General features: G+C 32.5%; 1 protein-coding gene across 1 annotated transcript in view; it reads right to left on the bottom strand.

Annotated features, from left to right (window-relative positions):
- The window catches only part of GLS (glutaminase), an 82,094-nt gene that overhangs the window by 39,202 nt on the left and 20,358 nt on the right, over positions 1-22,534 (bottom strand). The window contains exons 5-10 of the mRNA XM_012647921.1: positions 21,435-21,514; positions 18,016-18,179; positions 13,836-13,894; positions 3,091-3,123; positions 2,943-3,001; positions 12-78 (exon numbers count right to left, since the gene is read on the bottom strand). Of these exons, the coding sequence (XP_012503375.1) occupies positions 12-78; positions 2,943-3,001; positions 3,091-3,123; positions 13,836-13,894; positions 18,016-18,179; positions 21,435-21,514 (462 nt within the window). The remainder of the gene's footprint in view (positions 1-11; positions 79-2,942; positions 3,002-3,090; positions 3,124-13,835; positions 13,895-18,015; positions 18,180-21,434; positions 21,515-22,534) is intronic.

Genomic DNA, 22,534 nt, shown 5'->3' with positions numbered 1-22,534 from the left:
AATTTAAAAACCTTCTTTTCTTTTAAGTAATATCCTATTGCAAAATTTCGATCTCCACTTTCTCTTTCAGATTGAAACCTAGAAGAAAAAATATATTTGTTCTATTTATCTACTTTCTGTAAAAGTGTGACTGTTCTTTAGTTTAATTTGTATGGCAAAGTATAGCATTAAGAACACTGAACTAAGATTCAGGACTGCTGAATTCAAGTCTTAATTAAGTGATAATTCTTTTAATCTCAATTTTCTTAGCTGTAGAATGACTGAAATGAACTCAAACCCTTCCTAGTCTTCCGATTTTGTGAACAGAAATGCTAATTTTAAAATTCCCAAATATTCTACCATTAAAGTACACTGAAAAACTGCATAATCCTCTGGCTCCCCAAAAGTACAATAAACAGTCAATTCCAACTGATGGAATCATGGAAATTTCACTGAGAGAGGGACACATAAAACGAATCTTGCAGACAAAAACAATCTTGCAGGACTCACTGGAGTAACAGATTTCAGGGGAAAGCCTAGGCACTGGCAAATTCCAGGCAGCATGAACAGTTATAAATAAGTATAAAAGACAAGACTCCACTGAAGCATAGCAAATATTCTGATGTATCTGGGGAAAAGGGTGTATGAAGAGTGGAGAAAGACCAAACTAACAAAGGAGACTGGGACGAAATTATTGAGATCAAAAAATGCCAAAGAATGCAATGGCTCCTGATTGCCCACAAAACAAAAGTTTGAAGGAAGGCTTTCAAACAAGTTACCTTGTCAGATCTGCATTTTAGAAGAATAAGTCTGATATTAGTTTGGGAAAGGGAAAAAAGAAAGGGTAACTGATATATTAGGAGACTACTGTAATGAGAGCTACAGAAAGCCTGAATTTAGGCAGTGGTGATAGGAATGGAAGGAGGGGCATGATCAAACATGTGAGCAGTTGGATAAATCTTCGAACAGGATGCGAAAGAGGAGAGACCGATGTAAACACTGGTACAAAGCCTGAATTTCCAACATGGCCTACTGAGAGGATAATAGTATTAACTGACACAAAGATCTCTAGAGCAAAGAGCAGTTTGGGAAGAGAATGAATTTTGATTTAGACAGATTAATTTGCAGTACATTTGAAAATCAACCTACAAATGTCCAGATGGCTACTGATAGTACAGGAACTGTGGGTGACACTCTTTGTATTAATTGAGGTGGACAGTCCCTTCTAATTGTACATTTTTACATTTCTATGGTCAGAAAAATAATAATGGATATGGAAAAATTCTTGTCTACTTGCCATACTTTAAAAAAAAGTCAACACAAAGGACTAACTATTCAGCAATTATCACAATGCCTGGCACACAGTTCAGTTCATCAAATACTATCTCAAGTGCTATTATCTGCCAGGTAACAGGGATATAGAAATGAATTAGAAGACACAATACTCTATCCAGGTCTTAAGGAGGTCAGAATCTAATGGTAGTTATGAGGCGAAGGGATACTATGGAATAAGTTCAATAATATATGGTAATATGAGAGCACAGAAAAGAAGTAAGACGAAGTTCATGGAAAACTTCCTGGAAAAGACACTTAAGCTGATGAATTAATGTTGATAAGGCAGATAGCCTAAAAATGTTTACCACTGAAATGTGAAGCAGTAAGTGCGAAGTAACAATAAAACAGTAGTTAGTATTTATGTTAAAACTGTCTTAACATAATTTTTCTAATTACAAGGAAACAATCAGACAAATTCAAAATGGGGAATATCCACTCCAGCCCATGGGCCAGATCTGGCCTGCTGCATGTTTTCATAAATAAAGTTTTTTTTGGAACATAACCTCATATTGTCTATGGCTGCTTTCCTACTAAAACAGAGGAACTCAATAGTTGCAACAGAGACCACATATGGCCCGTGAGCCTGAAATATTTACAGTCTGATTCTTCAAAGAAAAAGTCAGCTAATCCCTGCTCTCTAAAACAAGGAGGCTTCACTCTTCAAAAGAAGCTATTTAATAAAATCTTTAAAAGCAAGGATCTACAGCAAGTGGACTATTCTAAATAAAGAGACAAAACAGACATAATAACAAATGCAATGTATGAACCTTGATCGGTTCCTGAATTTAAAAAAATAAAAGTTGTAAAAAACATCTTGGGGACAATTAGGGGTATTTTCATACTGATTAAGGTCAGGGTATTTTAAAATTAACGCTAATGTTCTTAAGTGTGTAAGTGGTATTGTGGTTATGTAGGAGACTATCCTTATTCTCAGGATATACATGCTGAATTATTTAAGGGTGAAGTATCGTGATGTCTACAACCTAATTTCAAATAGTTCAGAAAAAGAAAAACTATGTATGTATATATTTACATATATGTGTATATAGAGATATACACACATTTTTATCCATCTATCTAAAGAGAGAGAGGTTGGGAAAAAAAAACAAGTAAGACAAACTACTATAGAATATAAGATTCCAGATATTCATTGTTTATTCTTTCAACTTTTCTGTAGACTTGAACATTTCAAAATTAAAAATTGGGGTCGAAATCAAGTCAGCCAGGGAGAGAGATAAAAGATGTAACACAAGTAGTATAAGCTAAGACAAAATTGGGTAAGTGCCAGTAATTTGAGGTGAACCTGGGGTCTCTTCTGACTGTATGATTATCTTTAAGAAGTTTATTAAAACTACTTAAAGCATTTTTAAGTGTTTCTATCAGGTAATTTAGAAATCATTCATTTACCATCGAATGACTAAATTTTAAGTAATTATTCACTGAAGTTAAGTCCTAGGACTAACAATGGAGAGAAGATTAATTCTAAATACAGTGAGCATCTATGTATATACACACACAAACATATATATAAAGCAACAAAACAGTATTTAAAATACAATTCTATTATCTAGATTTTTTATTTAAAAGGCGTGACCCCTATAAAATCATAAGTCACAAAGCAGACTCACGTTGCATTACTGAATCCAACATATTCATTACCAGCCATCTTGTTCAAAAACTGCATTACCTATAAACCAAAATTAGAAAGTATTAGTAATCAAAAAAACAAATATATAAAGAAGGTGGCATGAAAACTGAATTCTATGTTGCACTTACATAGTCGAACTTTTCAGCATTATTTACTCCTTGCTATAAAGAAATAAGAGACATAAATATGTTAATACAGGCACCACCACAGTTTAATTTTAAAGTAATACAATATCAAAATTTCAAATAGCTACCATTATAATACACTGCATTAGTACTTCTAAATCTAGGAAATGCTTCTAAAGTAATTTAATATTTACATAAAGTTTTTTGCACATTCTTTAACACCCACATGGTGAGAATGAATCAGAATTACAAAGGGAATGCTTTATTTTAAGTATATCTTTACTCAACCCAAAGTTACTGAATTTTAAATCAAGTTACCCTGAAACCCCTTATCTTTCATGACAGCACATAATCTGCTAAAATGTATGCTATTTAATTTCATATTTTAAAAAACTTAAAATAAAGTTTCACCCTTAGAAAAGAATTAAGTGTATATAAATCATAATTTCAATTACAAACAATTTACTTATACTTTTAAAGAAATCCTTAAACCAACATTAGAGTTAGAAAAATGAGTTATGTTGTAAAACTAACTAATCTTTCATAATTCCAGTATATGTAAACATTCTGGACACATTTTACTAGTATAAAGAAGGCTCTACCCTTAATATCTCTCACTTGTTATAACAATACTTGAAACTAAAAAAAAAATTATATTTTATAGTCTTTAAAAAATTAGTTTCAATTATATTTAGTATTATGCCAATCCAGAGCATGGAAGATGTATTGTTTCATCATTTCTATTTCTGACATGTTATCTATTGCAAATGTCAACAGGAAAAACCTATGTAACGTAGATCAGTTCAAGTAGCCAAATGGTTTCATTTTACCTCGGCGAAGTTTACAAAGCAGTAAGTTGTAGATCTGAAATCAAACGTATTAATTGGTGATATGCACCCAAAAGAAACAATACATCTCTAATTTATAAAAACAGGCTTAAAATAAAATAATTTGACAACTAAAGTTTTAAAAACATACTTTTTACTTTATCCTCAAAAAATCCAAAACATTATACTTTAAAATATTATTATGGGGGGAAAACATGTACCAATTAAATAATTGAATAAATCCAGGTTCATTCTCTAATTTATAAGAAGATTAGGGTGTGGCAGATAATGTGTGAAAACCTACAAATCAACTTATTTAAGAAAGATGTGCATTTATACATATACAATCAGTAGCTGCAAGGAACACCACACTATTTCATCAAAATGAGGCATTAACAAAACTTAAACAAGGATAATTTAGTTACAGCCATTTGTAATCACTATCTACGTATTTTCTCTAAAGTGTCCTTTGACATATTTTAAGTTTTCTTTCCTTATAATACATCAGAAATCAAAACGTAGAAATGTAACTCCAAAGCTGTTCAATGAAAAATAATTAAAAGAAGAAATTACCAACTTCATTGAACTGTTGCAGTTGTCAAAATATTCCATAGATCCTAATGCTGTAAAATATGTAACAACATTTAAACCACAAAAACCTTTTTAACCTTAGAAGAAGCACAAAAAAAAACAACTCTTTTGGAAATGGATGTCAGCATTTGCATTGGGATGTCACATGGATAATTACTGGTTATACAATTAATCAATGTAAAATAAACAAGTTACATTGAACTTTCATTCCCTGACCTCAACTGTACCCTGTAAAACTAATACAGGTTTCCCTCAATGAGCAGTCATGCTTAATATAAAAAAATAATTGCTTCAAGTCTAGACTATGGTCACATAATTGGTCTATTTTGTGGCTTACTAAATTAAAGCACAATTAAGTTTTGCTTTTATGTTGTTTTTAACAAACAACTGATATCTACCCATGTCTATCATTATGGAGTATAACATTTTGGCTAAACTATTCAAAATGCTCTAGGCAGATTATGTAAATAGGGCAAAAAAATACAGGCATACCTCGTTTTACTGTACTTCACTTTACTGAGCTAAAATGCAGATACTGCATTTACAAATTGAAGGTTTGTGGCAACCCTGTGTTGAGTAAGTCTATTGGCACCATTTTTCCAACAACATGTGCTCACTTTGGTAATTCCCTCAATATTTCAAACTTTTTCATTATTATTGTATCTATTATGGGAATCTGTGATCAGCCATCTTTGATGTTACTATTATTATGTAATTGTTTCGGGGTGTCATAAACCTTGCCCACGTAAGACATTAATCCATAAACGTAGTGTGTGTCCTAACTGCTTCACCTACTGGCCAGTCCGCTGTCTCTCTCCCTCTCCTCAGGCCATCCTATCCCCCAAGACACAATATCAAAATTAGGCCAATTAATAACCCTACAATCACCTATAAGTATTCAAGTGAAAGGAAGAGTCCCATCTATCTCACTTTACATCAAAAGCTAGAAATGATAAAGTTGGTAAGGAAAGCATGTGGAAAGCCAAGAAAGGCCTAAATGTGGCCTTCTTGTACCAGTTAGCCAAATTGTGAATGCAAAGGAAAAGTTCTTGAAGGAAATTATAAGTACTACACCAGTGAACACACAAATGATAAAAAAGTGAAACAGCCTAATTGCTGATATGGAGAAAGTTTGAGTGGTCTGGATAGAAGATCAAACCAACCACAACATTCCCTTAAGCCAAAGCCTAATTCAGAGCAAGCTCTACCTCTCTTCAATTCTATAAAGGCCAAGGAAGGTGAGGAAGCTGCGGAAGAAAAGTATGAAGCTAAGCAGAGGTTGGTTCATGAGGTTTAAGGAAAGAAGCTATCTCAGTAAGACAAAAGTGCAAGGTAAAGCAGCGAGTGCTGATGTAGAAGCTGCAGCAAGTTATCCACAAGATAACATCATTAAGGAAGATGGCTACACTAAACAGATTTTTCAATTTAAACAAAAGAGCCTTTTACTGGAAAAAGATGCTATCTAGGACTTTCATAGCTAGAGAGAAGTCAATGACTGGCTCGAAAGGCTGACTCTCACGGTAGGGGCTAGTGCTGCTGACTTTAAGTTGAAGTCAATACTCATTTACCATTCTAAAAATCTGAGGGCCCTTAAGAATTATGCTAAGTCTACTCTGCCTGTGCTCTATAAATGGAACAACAAAGCCTGGATTACAACACATCTGTTTACAGCATGGTTTACTTAATATTTTAAGCCCACTGTTGAGACCTACTGCTCTGAAAAAAATGATTGCTTTCAAAATATGGCTGTCCATTTATAATGCATCTGATCCAAGAGCTCTGATGGAGAGGTACAAGGAACTTAATGTTGTTTTCATGCTGCTAACACGCATCCATTCTGTAGCCCATGGATCAAGGAGTAATTTCAACTTCCAAATCTTATTATTTAAGAAATACAGTTCAGGCCGGGCACGGTGGCTCACGCCTGTAATCCTAGCACTCTGAGAGGCCAAGGCAGGTGGATCGCTCAAGGTCAGGAGTTCGAGACCAGGCTGAGCAAAAGCGAGACCCTGTCTCTACTAAAGAAATAGAAAGAAATTATTTGGACAACTAAAAATCTATATAGAAAAAATTAGCCGGGCATGGTGGCGCATGTCTGTAGTCCCAGCTACTTGGGAGCTGAGGTAGTAGGATTGCTCGAGCCCAGGAGTTTGAGGTTGCTGTGAGCTAGGCTGACACCTCGGCACTCTACTCCGGGCAACAGAGTGAGACTCTGTCTCACAAAAAAAAAAAAAAAAAAAATACAGTTCATAAGGCTATAACTGCCATAGATAGTAATTCCTCTGATGGGTCTTGGCAAAGTAAATTGAAAACGTTCTGGAAAAGATTTACCATTCTAGATGCTATTTAGGAACATTTGTGACTCACGGGAAGAGGTCAAAATATCAACATTAACAGGAGTTTGAAAGAAGTTAATTTCAACCCTAATGGATGACTTTGAGGGATTCAACACTTCAGTGAAGGAAGGAACTGCAAGATGTGGTGGGAATAATTCTAATAATTCTTCTAATTCAAGAGAATTAGAAGTAGAAGTAGAGCCTAAAGATATGACTTGCTGCAATCTCATGATAAAAGTTCACTAGGAATTGCTTCTTATGGATGAGCAATCTCCAGAAATGGTTATCTTCTCCTGGTGAAGATGCAGTGAACACTGTTGAAATGACAAACACAGGATTTAAAATATTCCATAAACTTAGTTGACAAAGAAGCAGCAGGGTTTGAGAAGAATGACTTTAATTCTGAAAGAAGTTCTACTGTGGGTAAAATGCTGTCAAACAGCATGGCATGATACAGAGAAATCTTTTATAAAAAGAAGAATCAATAGATACAGCAAATTTCATTGTTGTCCTATTTAAGAAATTACCACAGCCACCACAACTTTTAGCAACCCCCACTCTGATCAGTCAGCAGCCATCAACATGGAGGCAAGACCCTTCACTGGCAAAAAGATTATGACATTCTAAAGGCTCAGATGATACTAAAGATTTCTTAGCTATAAAGTATTTTTTAATTAAAGAATGTATATTGGTTTTTTTAAACACACGATAAAGTACAGTATAAACATAACTTTCATATGTACTAGGAAACAAAAAAATTGTGTGACTTGTTTTATTGCAATACTCAATCTACTGTGGTGGTTTGGAACCAAACTTGTAATTTCTCCAAGGTATGCCTGTACTGAATGATTGTGTTGACCAAAGAATGTTTCTCTCCAAAACTTCCCCCCATTTAAATGTAAAGGCATTTAACTTAAGTCAATAAAATATGCCTGCCTCTGTATTCTTGGAAAGATTTCATGTACTCTAGAGATATATGGGAACTAATAATCATTCAAGATGCCATGTTATTTTAATTTTGAAAAAGTTATAGTAAAAAGTTCATTTGCAAAGCTCTTAGGAAAAGCACAGACATACATATACAAAATAAATTAGAGCAAACCCCTCATTCAAAAAACAAAACCCAAAACTATAAAAAACCATCGTAATTATGATTATGGAGAGCAATGGGGTGAGAGGGGTGAAGGAATAGATGTTACAAAAATTGAAGCTGGAAACGGGTACATAGGGGCTGATTATACTATTAGTTTATTTTATACATGTTTGAATTTTTTCATAATATACAGTTAAAGGAAAAATATTTATTTGCTAATAATTTCCCACACTAATTTGCAAGACTGTTCCTTTTAAGCATTTTCTTTCCCCTTTGAAAAGTAATTGATTTTTAGTTTATATGCCAATGGCTATTTTCTATTGCTAGAGTGAGCTGCGGATTAATTATCTTCCTGTTTTTAATTTTTACAGATGTATTAGTTTAGAAATCTTGCTTATAATAGATGAGTAGATAGAAATAGAAAAATTTTTGTTATAATAATGTCACTCAGTTCTTTACATACCTCTACACCATTATGTGTCAAAAGTCACACAGTAATCTATCCTTGAAAATTACACTAATGCTCTTATTAACTGACAACTTGCTTAGATTGTCTTTCAATTTCACTGAAACCAAAGAACTGGAAACAACCTGGTATACAATAAGACTTATTACTATCAGTCATTACAGTGATTCAGATCCTTGATACCCCTGACTCCAATATGTCAATATGTTCTATGTTAAAAAAATAAAAATAAATAAAAATAAAAAAGATGTTCTTTGCTGTTGGTGGCCAAGGAGGTTTTTACAACCTAAAGCAGTACATAATAATAAACTTTGAAATACATGAGAAGTATGCCTTTCTTTGGAAAATGGGGAGGACACCTATACCAATGGCAGATTAATTTTAAGAAAAGCACATATCGAAACAGATCTGGAAATTGACTGTCTCAAAACATCAATGCCCCTTTATCCCTTGGAAAGAATTCATGTACCCAGGGATACATTTATCCCAGTGTACAAGTATTATTAGATATTATGTTAATTTTGAAAAATTTCTAGTAAATACAGTAGGAATGTTTTTTTAAAGAAACTAAATTTAAAAAAATATATATTTAGCATAATTTCTTATCCATTTACCAAATAACTTTTTTTTTTAATTAGAGACAGGGTCTCATTCTGTCACCCAGGCTAGAGTGTGGGGGTGCAATCATAGCTCACTGCAACCTCGAACTCCTGGGCTTTAGCGATCCTCCTGCCTCAGTCTCCTGAGTACTAGTACGACAGGGACCACCATGCCTGGCTAATTTTTTTTTTTTTTTAATTTTTTGTAGAAACAGGATCTCACTCATTGCCCAGGCTGATCTCAAACTCCTGGGCTCAAGAGATCTTCCCACCTCAGCCTCCTGAAAGTGCTAGGATATAGGTGTGAGCCATCACAACTGGCCCAAATGACTTCAAAAAGCAAACCAGGTGGGTTGTTTGAAAAGGATAATCAGATCCTAATATTAAAAAAAAAAATACAAATTTTCCTATAAATATGTCTATCAAGTTACAGAATTTACATTTCTTTGAAGAAGACTTTATGAATGAAAATCTGATAAAGAGGCACTGAGTTTTAATACTAACAAAAGAATTAATGTTAATATATTGCAGTGTTTTTAATACAGTTTTTACAACATATTCATGAATTGATTCATGTATTATACATTATAACACAGATGAAAACATTACTGTTAACAAGGACATCTGCCAGTAAAGTTAATATAAAAATGGCTGATTTAAAGTCAATGCATTAATTAATCAGTTATTTTATAAGTAACTCACTTGATTCCATTCATAAAGTATGGAGGTGCAAGTCAATTAAAAACTAGAGATCATACTAGAGAGCAAAGAGGCAAAAATAGGTAACTAAAAAAGATTTTACAAAATATTCTTAGTTTATTCTTATGACAGAAAATGCTTTAAAGCTAAATAGTACTAAGAAAATTAAAAATAGATATTATGGCTAAAAATAAGGTTGTTCTAGGTCTAGTATTTTCATAGATTAACCCTAAAAATAAAGTAACAGAACAGTTTTCAGTTGGCAATAAACAATCTACCTTTCATTAAAAAAAGAAAAAAAACTCAAATGTATCAACTGATACAAACATAAGGTAAAAAATCCTGTCTTTTGAATGTTACCAAGTCCAAGGCATCATTCATTATTCCCCAGTCACAAACTGCCTTTAAAAATGTGGCTTATAAAGCAAATCTAAAAAGTTATTGCTAACGTGACCAAATTCGACATTTATACACTAACTGAACTTATCTCGATTTTCATACATCACAATTAAATTATTTAAAGAGAAAGAGAAAACCTCAATTTTTTAAATTCAAAAATACCTCTGATTAAAAAAAAATCCAAGCTTCCTGAAATGACAAAAACTGGAAACTAGAATAAAGAGACATAAACATAGATGACAGTGTAACTTACTCTCTATTTTTAAAATGAAAAAGCCTAAGTGTGGCAATTATTTTTCAGTATGTTTCCCTTATTTTCCCACCCTAACCCTCACGTTATCACCAGACCTTAACTTTTAAAGTAAAACTAGGTGAAAGTTTTACCACTGAAAAGAAAAAAAATTACATAAGGATATTGCTATTTCATATAAAAATAACTGCTCCTTTCAAATTTACTTTTATTCTTTCCTTTAAATCAAGCAATCACACATTATCATCATCAAGTAAAACACACTGAAACAAAAAGTATTCCTTTAAAATTAGTAGCCACCATAGAGAAAAAGAGAGGAAGTACAGTACCCTTACGGGTTTTTTTTAATTATGTGCATTTTAAGTATAAAATGACATTTGTTTTTAAAAAGGTATTTACCTATATAGCTTTGTTTAAAATTTTAAATATTGGAGTTTTCCTACAAGCTTAGTAGTTAAGAATTTATGCAACAGGTTCCTTCTGTCCAAATCCTCCTTTTTTCCACAATCTGCTAATCCTTTTGAATATTTGCTCTGCCTCTTCCCCCATTTCCTGAGGATCACCACCAACCCTACAAGGAAAAAATATCAATACTACAAAATTATGAAATAAAGAGTCTTACTAAAGACTCTACTTAATTTGGGGATGGGGGGAAGTAACATAAGGAGAATTGTTTTAATGGCACCATGATAAATTCCTGAATTTTGACAGAAAAAAATCACAGTCTTAAGGTCATCAAGTAAAAGAAGAGCTAAAAAACAGAACTTACATCTAGTAACCATGGTAAAATATCCATGCTTTGGGTACTCAAATGCAAGCTCCTTGCGAAAGGGCCTATTTCCTTACAGATAGGCACTAATGTCCAAAAAATGACTACACACACTCACTAAAAAATAGAGGTGTCTTTTAAGCCAATGAATTGATATCTTTGGTACAAGTTATAATTAAGAAAACAGTATTTCTGCGTTGGGGCAATGTAACTATGCTAGTTAAAGTCAAAGATGTCACCAAGAGAAATGGCAAACACCTACAGTAAATATGGCAGAATGAATTGTAAAGAACAGCAGAGTATCAGGAGATTTAGCTCAAGCCCGATTCTACTGCTGTTACAACCTATCCAGGCTCAGTTTCCTCAGATATATAAAGTAAGAGAGCTTGACCATGAAGGCCCTTTTGGCTGTGGTTTTATTACCTCACCTTCAAGTCATTATGTGATCATACAATTTGTAGGAATCACAAACAGATACTTCTATGAATTCTGAATTCTTTCTTAACAAGATTCTAAGTATTACATTCTGGGGCAGTCAGTTTTACACAGGGTTGTATCGGGCTTCCTCCTCCAAGATTTGTATGAACTTCATTTAAAAAAAATAGCACTTGTGAAACACATTCTCAAAACAAAACAAAAACTCAAAGAAAGTGACTGTAAATCTGAAACATACCCCAAATCCTCACTTCCAACTTTGCCAGTAAATTAACATTTTTTATAAATTTAAAATCACTTATCAAATTTCTAAGTACAAGATGACTCAGTTATTAAATTTTTACACTATTGAACACTGAACCTAACTTATGTTGTATGTGTATTTCAATTGTTTCTAATTGCTCATACTAATGTGGCTCAACATATAGTTTATGGTTCATGACTGAACATGGTTAAGTGAAAATAGTGATATGATGATATGACATGACTAAACATGCAATTCCCACATGCAGCATTTCAGTGTAGTCTGTTAAATCATTAAACAAAAGATTCTTAACTGCATACAGTTAAGAAGTCTTCTATTGATCATTTTCATATATATGCCCTTTTTTGAGAATGTTATTGGTACATCATGTTAATCTTTCTCCAGTTTAAGAATTCTTGAACTGGGATCCATGGATCAGCTTCAAAGAATCCATGAACACTCTAAAGTTTATGTAAAATCATGGTATGTGGACATTTTTCTGGTAAGATCCAAAAACAGTTCAGAACCATTCTAATGTTTTTCTCATCAAGCATTAACACATACATTATATTACAATAATTTTTCTTCTAATTTAAGTTACTTGTCCAAATATGAACAGTTATGAAAGTGACTTTTCTCTGATCGTATGTCGAATTTCATTATAAGGGCCCATTTACTTGTGCATAATCCACAGTATAACGTAAGCTACCAAAAGGTAGGACTGTGCCATGCACATAATTGCCTTATCATTTTCTATAATAAACAGTTTCTTTCACCTCAAACTGACAACTTTCTCTTATGTAAAATACCCATGATTAACTATTTTATAATGGGGAAAATGAAAATTTCCATAGCCTATTAAAATTAGTTACATTAAAAAAATATTTAGCTATCATATCTACTTCACTGAAGTTTATAAGAATTAAGTAGGTCAATGCTTACAAAGCATTTGCCCTACAATAACAACTAAACATATGCATTCTTAAGACAGTAGTCTTCTATTTTAAAAGCTTTTTCTCATGAAGATAAAACTCATGGAAGTTGAGAATTTCTAGTATACAAATTAGATAAATTTTTGTCAATTGGACCAAGGGTATAATTTATACTTGAGCATCCTTTGTGTAACCGGGGTTACCCCATCCATAGTAAGGAATCTACAAAGCCATGTAGTTATGCTTGATTCTAACGTGGATTAGACAGGCACAGATTTACTGAAGAAAGTATACAAATGTTCTAAACACAAATGAAATTTATTTTAATATAAATGAAATTTATAATTAGAAATTAAAAATCTAAATTAAAAACCAGAAGAACCGGAAATTGTGTAATAGATATAAAAATCTATCACACAACAGCACCATTTTCAAATACTTATTTCATAACGTCACAGCTTCCAATTATTAAGGCAAACCAAACACTAAAACAAACAAAAAAATCAACAACATACAATGTAAACTTTAAAAAGCGTAAGAAAGATAATATAACTTAATAATTGGAATATGCCTTAATTATTTTAATTATGGCATGATTTAACTAAAACAAATGAAACAAATTCAAATAAAAATTGTGATTCCAGCTCATGAGAATATAAAAGACTTGAGAATATTCAAAAGTAAATGTACTTTGTCTTAAACACAAAGTACTAGAACATTTGTTCCTATATATGCTGATAACAAACATTATACAGTAAAATGCTCTTAATTCTGTTTCTATCTATTCATTCTAAAAGAGCCAAAAGGAAGAGAAAAAAAATATCAAAATTTTAAAAAGAAAAACCTCTATAACTATTGTTCAGCAGACTTCTTCAAGTCAATAGTAATTAACTATTGGAATTTACAATGAGTCATCTGTTTTAAATTTGGCCTTGAAATGACTACATCATTTATTTTGAAATAAAAATCCTAACCCTATACCACAAGATTAATTTTTTTTAACACCAAGAGAAAATTTTTCATAGTTCTACATAAACAATCCAAGATTCATCTTTATGCCTTAATCACGAAAGGTTTACTAGGTTAAAAGGAAATGTCAACATTTTACCTTTATTAATGAAGTCACAACAATTGCTCCAGCATTTACCATAGGATTATGTGGTTTATCTGTAAAATATAAAAGCAATAATAGTATTTCAAATACCTAGTAGCATTTTCTTCAATGTATACTTACTTCTCATAAACATGAACTTTTTAAAATTAATGTAAGTCATTGATATAGTTCTTTTTTTAGAGAGAAAGGGGCATTTGAGTCAGCTACACATCAAACCAGTAATTTATTTCTAGAATGCTGCTGTAATAATCATACAGTCAAACACAGATTCATGTACAGAAAGACAACAAATAGTAATATAAGAGCAAATCTAAAACTCTGCCATTATGTATTGCCATAATGAACTTCACTCTGTCTAAATTTTCCTAACTATAAACCAGATAATAACAGCACCTACATCTCAGCTAGTTGTAATGACTGAATTAAAACACATGAAATACTTCAAAAGTACCTGGCAAACACTTAGGTACTCGAATAATATTAATATATTAAAAAGAACCTTGGAAAAAACACATCTAGCATAAACCCAATTTTGCTTTTTTAAAAGTGTTTTATTCTTGTGCTTCGATGTAAACACATACTCAGAACAAAACACAAACAAATGATTTACATAGAATAATAAGCTTATAGGGGATTTTAAATTGTATTATCTGTGCTTTCTATATTTTCTGACAATAAGAATGTATTTCTCATATAATTTTAAAAGTTACTTAAAATTTTTTAAGTTTATCCAAAATCGTAATTCTTCTCCTAATTCTTACAATCGACAGAATTTCAATTCTCAACTGATTATATTCTCATTCTCTGCATGACGCAAACACCAAATACAAAACTCTAGAGAAATAGAAAACATCTATTTACAAGCAATTTATCCTAATTTATCTACCTAATGTTTACCAGGGGTAGGGGAAAGGAGGAATTGGAGGGATATTGATCAAAGGATATAAAATTTCATTTAATAGGAGGAATAAGTTTAAGAGATTTATTTTATAACATGTTGACTATAGTTAATAACAAGTATACTTGAAAACTGCCAAAAATGCATATTTTAAGTCTTCTCACTACAAATAAACATTAAGTATGTAAGGTAATACATATGTTATTAATAATTAGCTTGTTTTAGCCATTCCACAATGCATATGTATTTCAAAACATCTTTTGTACACCATAACTATATATAATTTTTATTTATCAATTAAAAATAAATAAAAAGAAAAAATTGCACATTTGGGGTTACTCATGATAATGCAAAAGTTGCAAAAGTTAAAATAATGTTAAAATAAAATCTTGGTGTTACATCTGATTATTACAATCAAGATTTGCCTATTCTAAATTATACCAAGAGAAGTTTGCTTCCTCTAAGACCACACGAAATGAGAGCACTTGCTCCCAGAAGAATATTACATGGCAAGAGGGAGCCAAGAAGCAAAATTTTCCAAATACTAACCACCTGAAAAAAAAAAAAAAAACACATGCAGATAGAAAGCAGAATATAGAAATCAGGATGTGCTAAATTAGTTTATACTAATATTTGTATAGATGTTCATATATCTGTCATTTCAGAGTTTTCTGACATTATCAGGCTTAGGCCCTGGGGCCCTAGGAGGCAGCTAATATACATATTCCAAATGATACCACATAAACACAGGCACTAAATATTTTCTAAATGATAAATACTCTGCAAGTGCTACATAAATTATATTCAGGATGTCTTAAAGAACACTAAATCATTTCATGGCATGAAAGCATAGTTTTCAGATGTAGTCAACTGCTCACTCTGCCTTTGGCTCAAAAGCCACACCTCTGAACATTTGAAAATCCACCAGAGAGAATATAACACGAGCCTAAACTGCAGCATAAAACCTTAGTCTAAGGCCTATGACTGTGAAATCTATTTGTTTCCTGCTCTGCCATAAGACAGAGTTGAAGGATTCAATTTAGAATTCTTAATTGAAAAATATTTATGAATAGCAGAAATAATATATAACACACTAACTTAATAAAGGCTATCGTTTGAAGTAATGGCATATATTAGAGCTTGTTATACTGACAAAATGAACACGGGCTACATCTGAAATTTATGAACATATTTTTAACTAGAATGCATAAAACTGATCAATTTTAACAAGTACTTATTCTCCCCAAGGCAATAAAACATAGAGTTCTTTCATATTATATTAGAAGAAGCTTTTCAGACGGCTAAGTATATGAACCTTACAAAGATGTGGTTCACAGCTGAGGCTAAGGCAAAGTTTGCTAATACATATACTAAAGAACTAAAACGTTTAAAAAGGATGTCCAGTTTAATTTGGATATTTATATTAGAAGTATTATTTTGGAATTTTACAGTGCCATATAAAAATTACAGTTAAAGAAACCTAATTATCCCAAATTATACATGTTTACAATATATTCTATATATGGTTTAATTCTGCAGTGCCCCCTCACATCCTCCCAACCATCGAAATTTCACCCTATCAATTAAGTCCTGTCTTCCTCATGTAAATTAACTCAACCCCTCTTCTTTCTCAAATCTTCTACACATATAACCAGCACATGCCTTTTGGCACCTGTCAATTACATACTTATAAGATAATATAACTTATAGTATGTGAAGCTTGTCTTATTCAACCATGTAATAGAGATATGTCATTGTTTTCTGTATACTGTAGTATTAGCTAGATAAGTTACTGTAAGAACCAAAACCCATACCCTCCAGAGATGTTAACAATACTGACAAAGAAGGCTATACAAATAATTTGTTGATTAACCTAATTATTAATACTATAAGGCAGAAAAAGACTTCCCTGGGAGATGGTGGTTTTCAAAATTGACATCTCCATAAAGTAACCTGTTTGCTCATTCATAATGACAGAAAATGTTAGCAAAGTCCTCCCACAGGACCAAGACTTTTATGCTGTAAACATTTTAAAACTACTGTTATTAGAAACTACTACAATTTCTTTATCTATTCACTATATTCACATTAATAAATCATTATAATCTTATAAAGCACATTAATAAATTTTTTAAATTTTGTAATTCTAGATACACACAGACACGAAGTGTATAATTTCGCTATAAATCTACCCTTGCAATTATAAATATGAAAAAGATCTCCTAGTTTGCATTCAGCTAGATAGTGTTTAGATTTAAAATTTCTGTAAGATCAAAGTACTAGCCGGGAGTGGTGGCTCACACCTGTAATCCTAGCACTCTGTGAGGCCTCCAAGGTGGGCGGATCATTTGAGCTCAGGAGTTTGAGACCAGCCTGAGCAAGAGTGAGACCCCGTCTCTACTAAAAAAATAGAAAGAAATTAGCTGGACAACTAAATATATATATACATAAAATTAGCCAGGCATGGTGGCGCATGCCTGTAGTCCCAGCTACTGGGAGGCTGAGGCAGGAGGATCGCTTGAGCCCAGGAGTTTGAGGTTGCTGTGAGATAGGCTGATGCCACGGCACTCTAGCCCGGACAACAGAGTGAGACCCTGTCTCAAAAAAAAACAAACAAAAAAAAAAACAAAGTACTATCTTTGTCTTCCCCTTTACTTTTGAATTCTTATAAAGTTATAACTCTTGTTAGTTATCCAGCTATTTAACACAAGGTGTTTCTTTCAAATACTAAATGTTATGAAGGAAAAAAAGCAAAAACACTCAGAAAGAAAAACAAAAAATCCCCACTCACTAATCTCAGCCACAGCCACCATAAACTTTTTATTACTGGCGTTTTCAAATACTATATACAATATACAAAAGTAGAAATAATAGTATATGAACATTCATGTACCCATCATTTAGCTGCAATTATTACCAACGTATAATAATAATCACACTCAGCATTCCCATCTGCCTCCACTGAGTTATTTTTAAGCAAAGCCCAGACATTTTGAAATTTTGGTATAATATGTTCCCCTGTAGGTGGTTATAAAAAGAAATTCTTATTCCCTGCCCCCATCTTCTCCCTGGACCACTCCCCAGGGGTATGAGAAGCCTAGAATAACCATTTTAAAAAGTAGCTAATTAAACTATCTCTATGAATTTCACAGAAATCCCATGACAAATTAAAAAAATACATAAACACAATTTTTTTCAAAAAAATTTTTTACTACTTAGATTTACGTAGGAAAATGTGATATTTCTTTTTCCACCCAATTTTTATGTAATTCTTACCATCTTCATTTAAAAATAGTTTGTTGAATCTTAGTCCACTTGGCTCTTTTCCAACATATCGATGTACACATTCAGTTCCAAGATCATTAACAGCAATGGCATATTTCAAAGGTTTTACACAGGACTGAAGACAAAAGGGAACTTTGGTATCTCCAATAGAATGCCTATTTAAAAGTAGATTTAAAAACTAATTAACATCAGCTGGGAAAAAACATAACTGCACAATTGCAGTTATTCTTTTTAAATATTAATTCCAAAAATTTTCTCATAATTCAACCATAAAAGTTTACTTCAATATTAAAGAATAAGTATCAAAATAAATTATCCCTTGGTATCTATGGGAGATTGGTTCCAGGAACCCCCATGATACCAAAATCCACTGATCCTCAAGTCTCTTACATAAAATGGCATAGTATTTGTATATAACCTACATTTGTCCTCCTGTATACTTTAAATCATCTCTAGATTATTTATAATATCTAATACAATGTAAACGCTATGTAAATAGTTATTGTACTGTATGGTTTAGGGACTAGTGACAAGGAAAAAAGTCTATGTTCAATACAGATGCAATCATCCATCTTATTTTTCTCTAGTATTTTCAATCTGCAGTTGGTTGAATCCATGGATGTGGAACCCACAGATACAAAGGGCTGACTATATATTTAAGAGAAATACTGCAAAAAAAGGCAAAAGTATAAAAGTACTCAGATAATAGAATAATGGTTCTGAATTAGATAATAAATAAGTAATGTGGAAACTGTTCTCTGACGCAAGAGAATAAAAGTTTGCCTCTCCTTATACTCCTCTGTATTCAATCATATAATATGAACTAACCCTTTTAGAAATTATTCAGGCCAAGAACGGTGACTCACGCCTATAATCCTAGCACTTTGGGAGGCCGAGGTGGGAAGCCTGCTTGAACCGAGGAGTTCAAGAACAGCTTGAGCAATGCAGCAAAACCCAACTTCTACAAAAAGTAGAAAAATTAGCCGTGGTGGCACATGCCTGTAGTTCCAGCTACTCGAGAGGCTGAAATGGGAGGATCACTTGAGCCCAGGAGTTTAAAGCTGCAGTGGGCTATGATGACGCCACTGCACTCCAGCCTGGGCGACAGAGTAAGATCCTGTCTCCAAAAAAAATTATCTTTTTTTACTCACAGCTTTAAGCCATGGCTAAACAATGGTTAGTTTAAGACTTAAACAGCTCAGTTTAGATTCAATACTAGTCTCTGAGACCCTGTCTTTAAGTGCCTCATCTTGTGAACCACATCCACTCACAATTCAACTCCATTAAAAGAAAAACATCCAGTTTTAAAAATCTGACAGAGCTGCCACTAAGTTCCAGTAGGCAGTCATCCTCACCATATAGATAAACAAAAGAACAAAAAGAAAGCTTTGCATTACTAAACTGAGAGGTACATGAAGTAGAGAGTAAATTTAGGAATGAAAAAATTCTGGCCAACCCAATTATAATGTAAGGTTCACAAGGGCTGTTTCACTCACTGGTGTATCTCAGGTGCCCTCAACAATGCCAACATATCACAGGCCCTCATTCATTCATAGTGAAACTCACTCACAGTGAAACTGGGCACTATTAATAACTACCTCACACAGAGGTTAACAGAGACATCAGAAGTCAAACAGGAATGCATGGCCATCTCACTTCTAAGTATGTTACAGAATATAAATACGTGTGTGTGTGTGTGTGTGTGTGTGTGTGTAGCAAAACACATATTTTCCCTATCAAATTTATGCATAATTTCTAGTTCAGACTATAACTTCAACTTGACAATCATTCTAAAAAATGATAAAAAGGCTTTGGATTTAAAAATATACATGTTCTAGTTCTGAAGTCAATTTTCACAATTCTCTAGATAAAAAAATTAAAAGATACAGAGAATGTTTAAGAAAAGAAAAACCATATACAAGCATTACATGATAATAATTTCCTTCAAATTCAAAGATTTCCATTATTTGATAAACTATTTCTTCAAAATGCAAAAATAGGAATATCACTCCCTACTGGAATTTGCTCCATGGGATAAAGCTACCATGTCTCTTCATTTCTTTGTGTCCCCTTCAGAAAACCCACTATTTAATTCAACACGTAGGAAGTGTTTAGTACATTTTACAGGTCCAAATGAGGATAAAGGCCTATAATAATGGAAAGAAAACTGTACTAGAAGAGACCTTGTTTCATCTTTGCCAAGATCATGTCAACTCTGGGCCTCAGATTCCTTATCTTCAAAATGAATGGGCTAAACCATACTTTTTTTATGGTAAATATTTGAGGATAATTAGTAAAAAATAAAACACTTAGAATAAAGGCACTTAAGAGATAAAATTTTCACAGAAGGAGGGGAAAGTCTTTACTTGTAACATTATCCTGAAAAGTGAAACCTAAATTTATTAGGTTTATATTTACAACCTGTAGTTAACAAAATTTAGGTAAAATTACATCTCTGATATAAATTCCTCGCGCTGTATTTATTTACAAGCTGTATATCTTATTTTATGCAAGTTATATTTTAATAAAAAAAGAAATAATTACTTTAATAAAAAACAAAAATCAAAAAGAATACATCTCTCAGCTAAGTCTTTAAATGAGTGAAAAAAGAATACTGATCTTTCTCTTTGGCATAATTTTTCTGACAAAACCAAATTACGACATGATGATAAATCCTTATGTCTGACTCCCAGCACAATAAAAAGGGACATTTTTGAAAAAATATTCCAAAACTTTACCATTTTTCAAGAACCTCTCTTAATTCTTTGATTTTTAAATCAAATCATTCTCTTTAAAGCATCCTCACATCACTATTCTTTTTATAATCCTGAAAGTTCTTCATTTGTCAGTGGCTGTGCTTACAACGTGAGCCTTTCCCAGATACTGCTTCCATAGACTTAATGAAATCCTACATGCTTTGCAACTGACGTGTCATATTGCAAATGACTGATGGATAATAGGATGTTATGCTGTACTGTCTTAACTCTCATGCTCTCATGCTAATCATATTAGGAACATGAGGAACAAAGAAAGATAATGACAGGATGGGTTACCAGTGTTAAGGTGAGAAATGGGGACTAATTTTATTAGTGGTCAGTTCATTAAAGAATAATGTCATGTTTTGAAAAGTCTGCTTTTCCTGAACCAATTTGTAACGCAGGTACTTGAATAATATTCAACAAGACTACAATTGTAAGTAAGACAGATGAAATGCCTCATAAAACTTAGCAAAGGTTACTGTTTCAGTTGAGTTAAAAATTACATTAAAACCTAGGGTAATTTATTTGCCTTATTGAAATTACGTCATGTTAGGACTAATTTTCATTATAAAAGATGGACTTTTCTACATCATGCTATTATGCAAAATTTAAAGCTTAGAGTTGGTTTTCATAGATTTGAAATAAACTTACCTCTGTCCATCTACTGTACAAACAGACACACCCCACAAATCAGGACTGAATTTGGCCAGTTGAGGAATATAATCTGCAACCTATCCAAAATATTAGAAAGAAATTAACAGATTTAATATAAGCAAATAACATGTTTTCTTCTACCAAAAAAAATTCTTGTCTCAATTTAGCTTCTACCAATGACATCAGTTATTTTAAAACACTCAGTGGCTATCTTTTATAACAATGTTCATGAAAACTAAGGACACGACAGATTATGGTGAGATCTAAGGTGACTTCTCTCAGTCTCTATTACTCTCTATGTTTGCCAATGCATTCTTTCTTCCTAAAAAAGCAGCGTATAAAGGAAGAACTTGGACTTGACTTTTTTTTTAACAGAAAAAAGTAAAAAACTTCTTTAAGTAGGGTTATGGGTACTGGTAGGGTTTCACTACCTAAAAAATTAGGAGTCAGATATTTAAAAATAAGAAATAAGTATTTAACACAAAAACGTTATGAAGAGGTTATACAATTGACCTTTGAACAACGCAGGTTTGAACTGTGAGAATGCACTTCTACGCAGATTTTCTTCCACCTCTGCCACTATCAGACAGCAAGACAAAGCCCTCCTTTTCCTCCTCAGTCCACTTAATGTGAAGACTATGATGAAGAACTTTATAATGATCTACTTCCATTTAATAAATATTAAATATATTTTCCCTTCCTTATGATTTTCTCAATAACATTTTCTATTCTTACTTTAAGAATACAGTATATAATAAATATAACATACAAAATATGTGTTAATTGATTGTTAATGTTATTGGTAACGCTTCCAGTCAATAGTAGTTATTGGCAGTTAAGTTTTAAGGAAGGCAAAAGTTACATTTAGATTTTCAACTGCATGCGTAGGGGCTCAACATCCCTAATCCTTGCGCTGTTAAAGGGTCAAGTATTAATATATTATACTAAAGCTACCCAAAGTTAAAACGAAAGAAAATAACTTTCCATATGGAGATTAAATAAAGTAGCTCCTGGTATTATTTAGAGGATTTTCAAAACTAGAAACATTTCATTTTATGTTCAAGGATATCAAACCTGCAGAAATTCTCGGTAAGGTT

The sequence above is a fragment of the Propithecus coquereli genome, unplaced genomic scaffold, assembly GCF_000956105.1.
Source record: "Propithecus coquereli isolate 6110/MARCELLA unplaced genomic scaffold, Pcoq_1.0 Scaffold279, whole genome shotgun sequence".
Taxonomy (NCBI): Eukaryota; Metazoa; Chordata; class Mammalia; order Primates; family Indriidae; genus Propithecus; species Propithecus coquereli.
The sequence above is the reverse complement of the archived record's forward strand: the minus strand, read 5'-3'. Positions and strand labels throughout refer to the sequence as shown.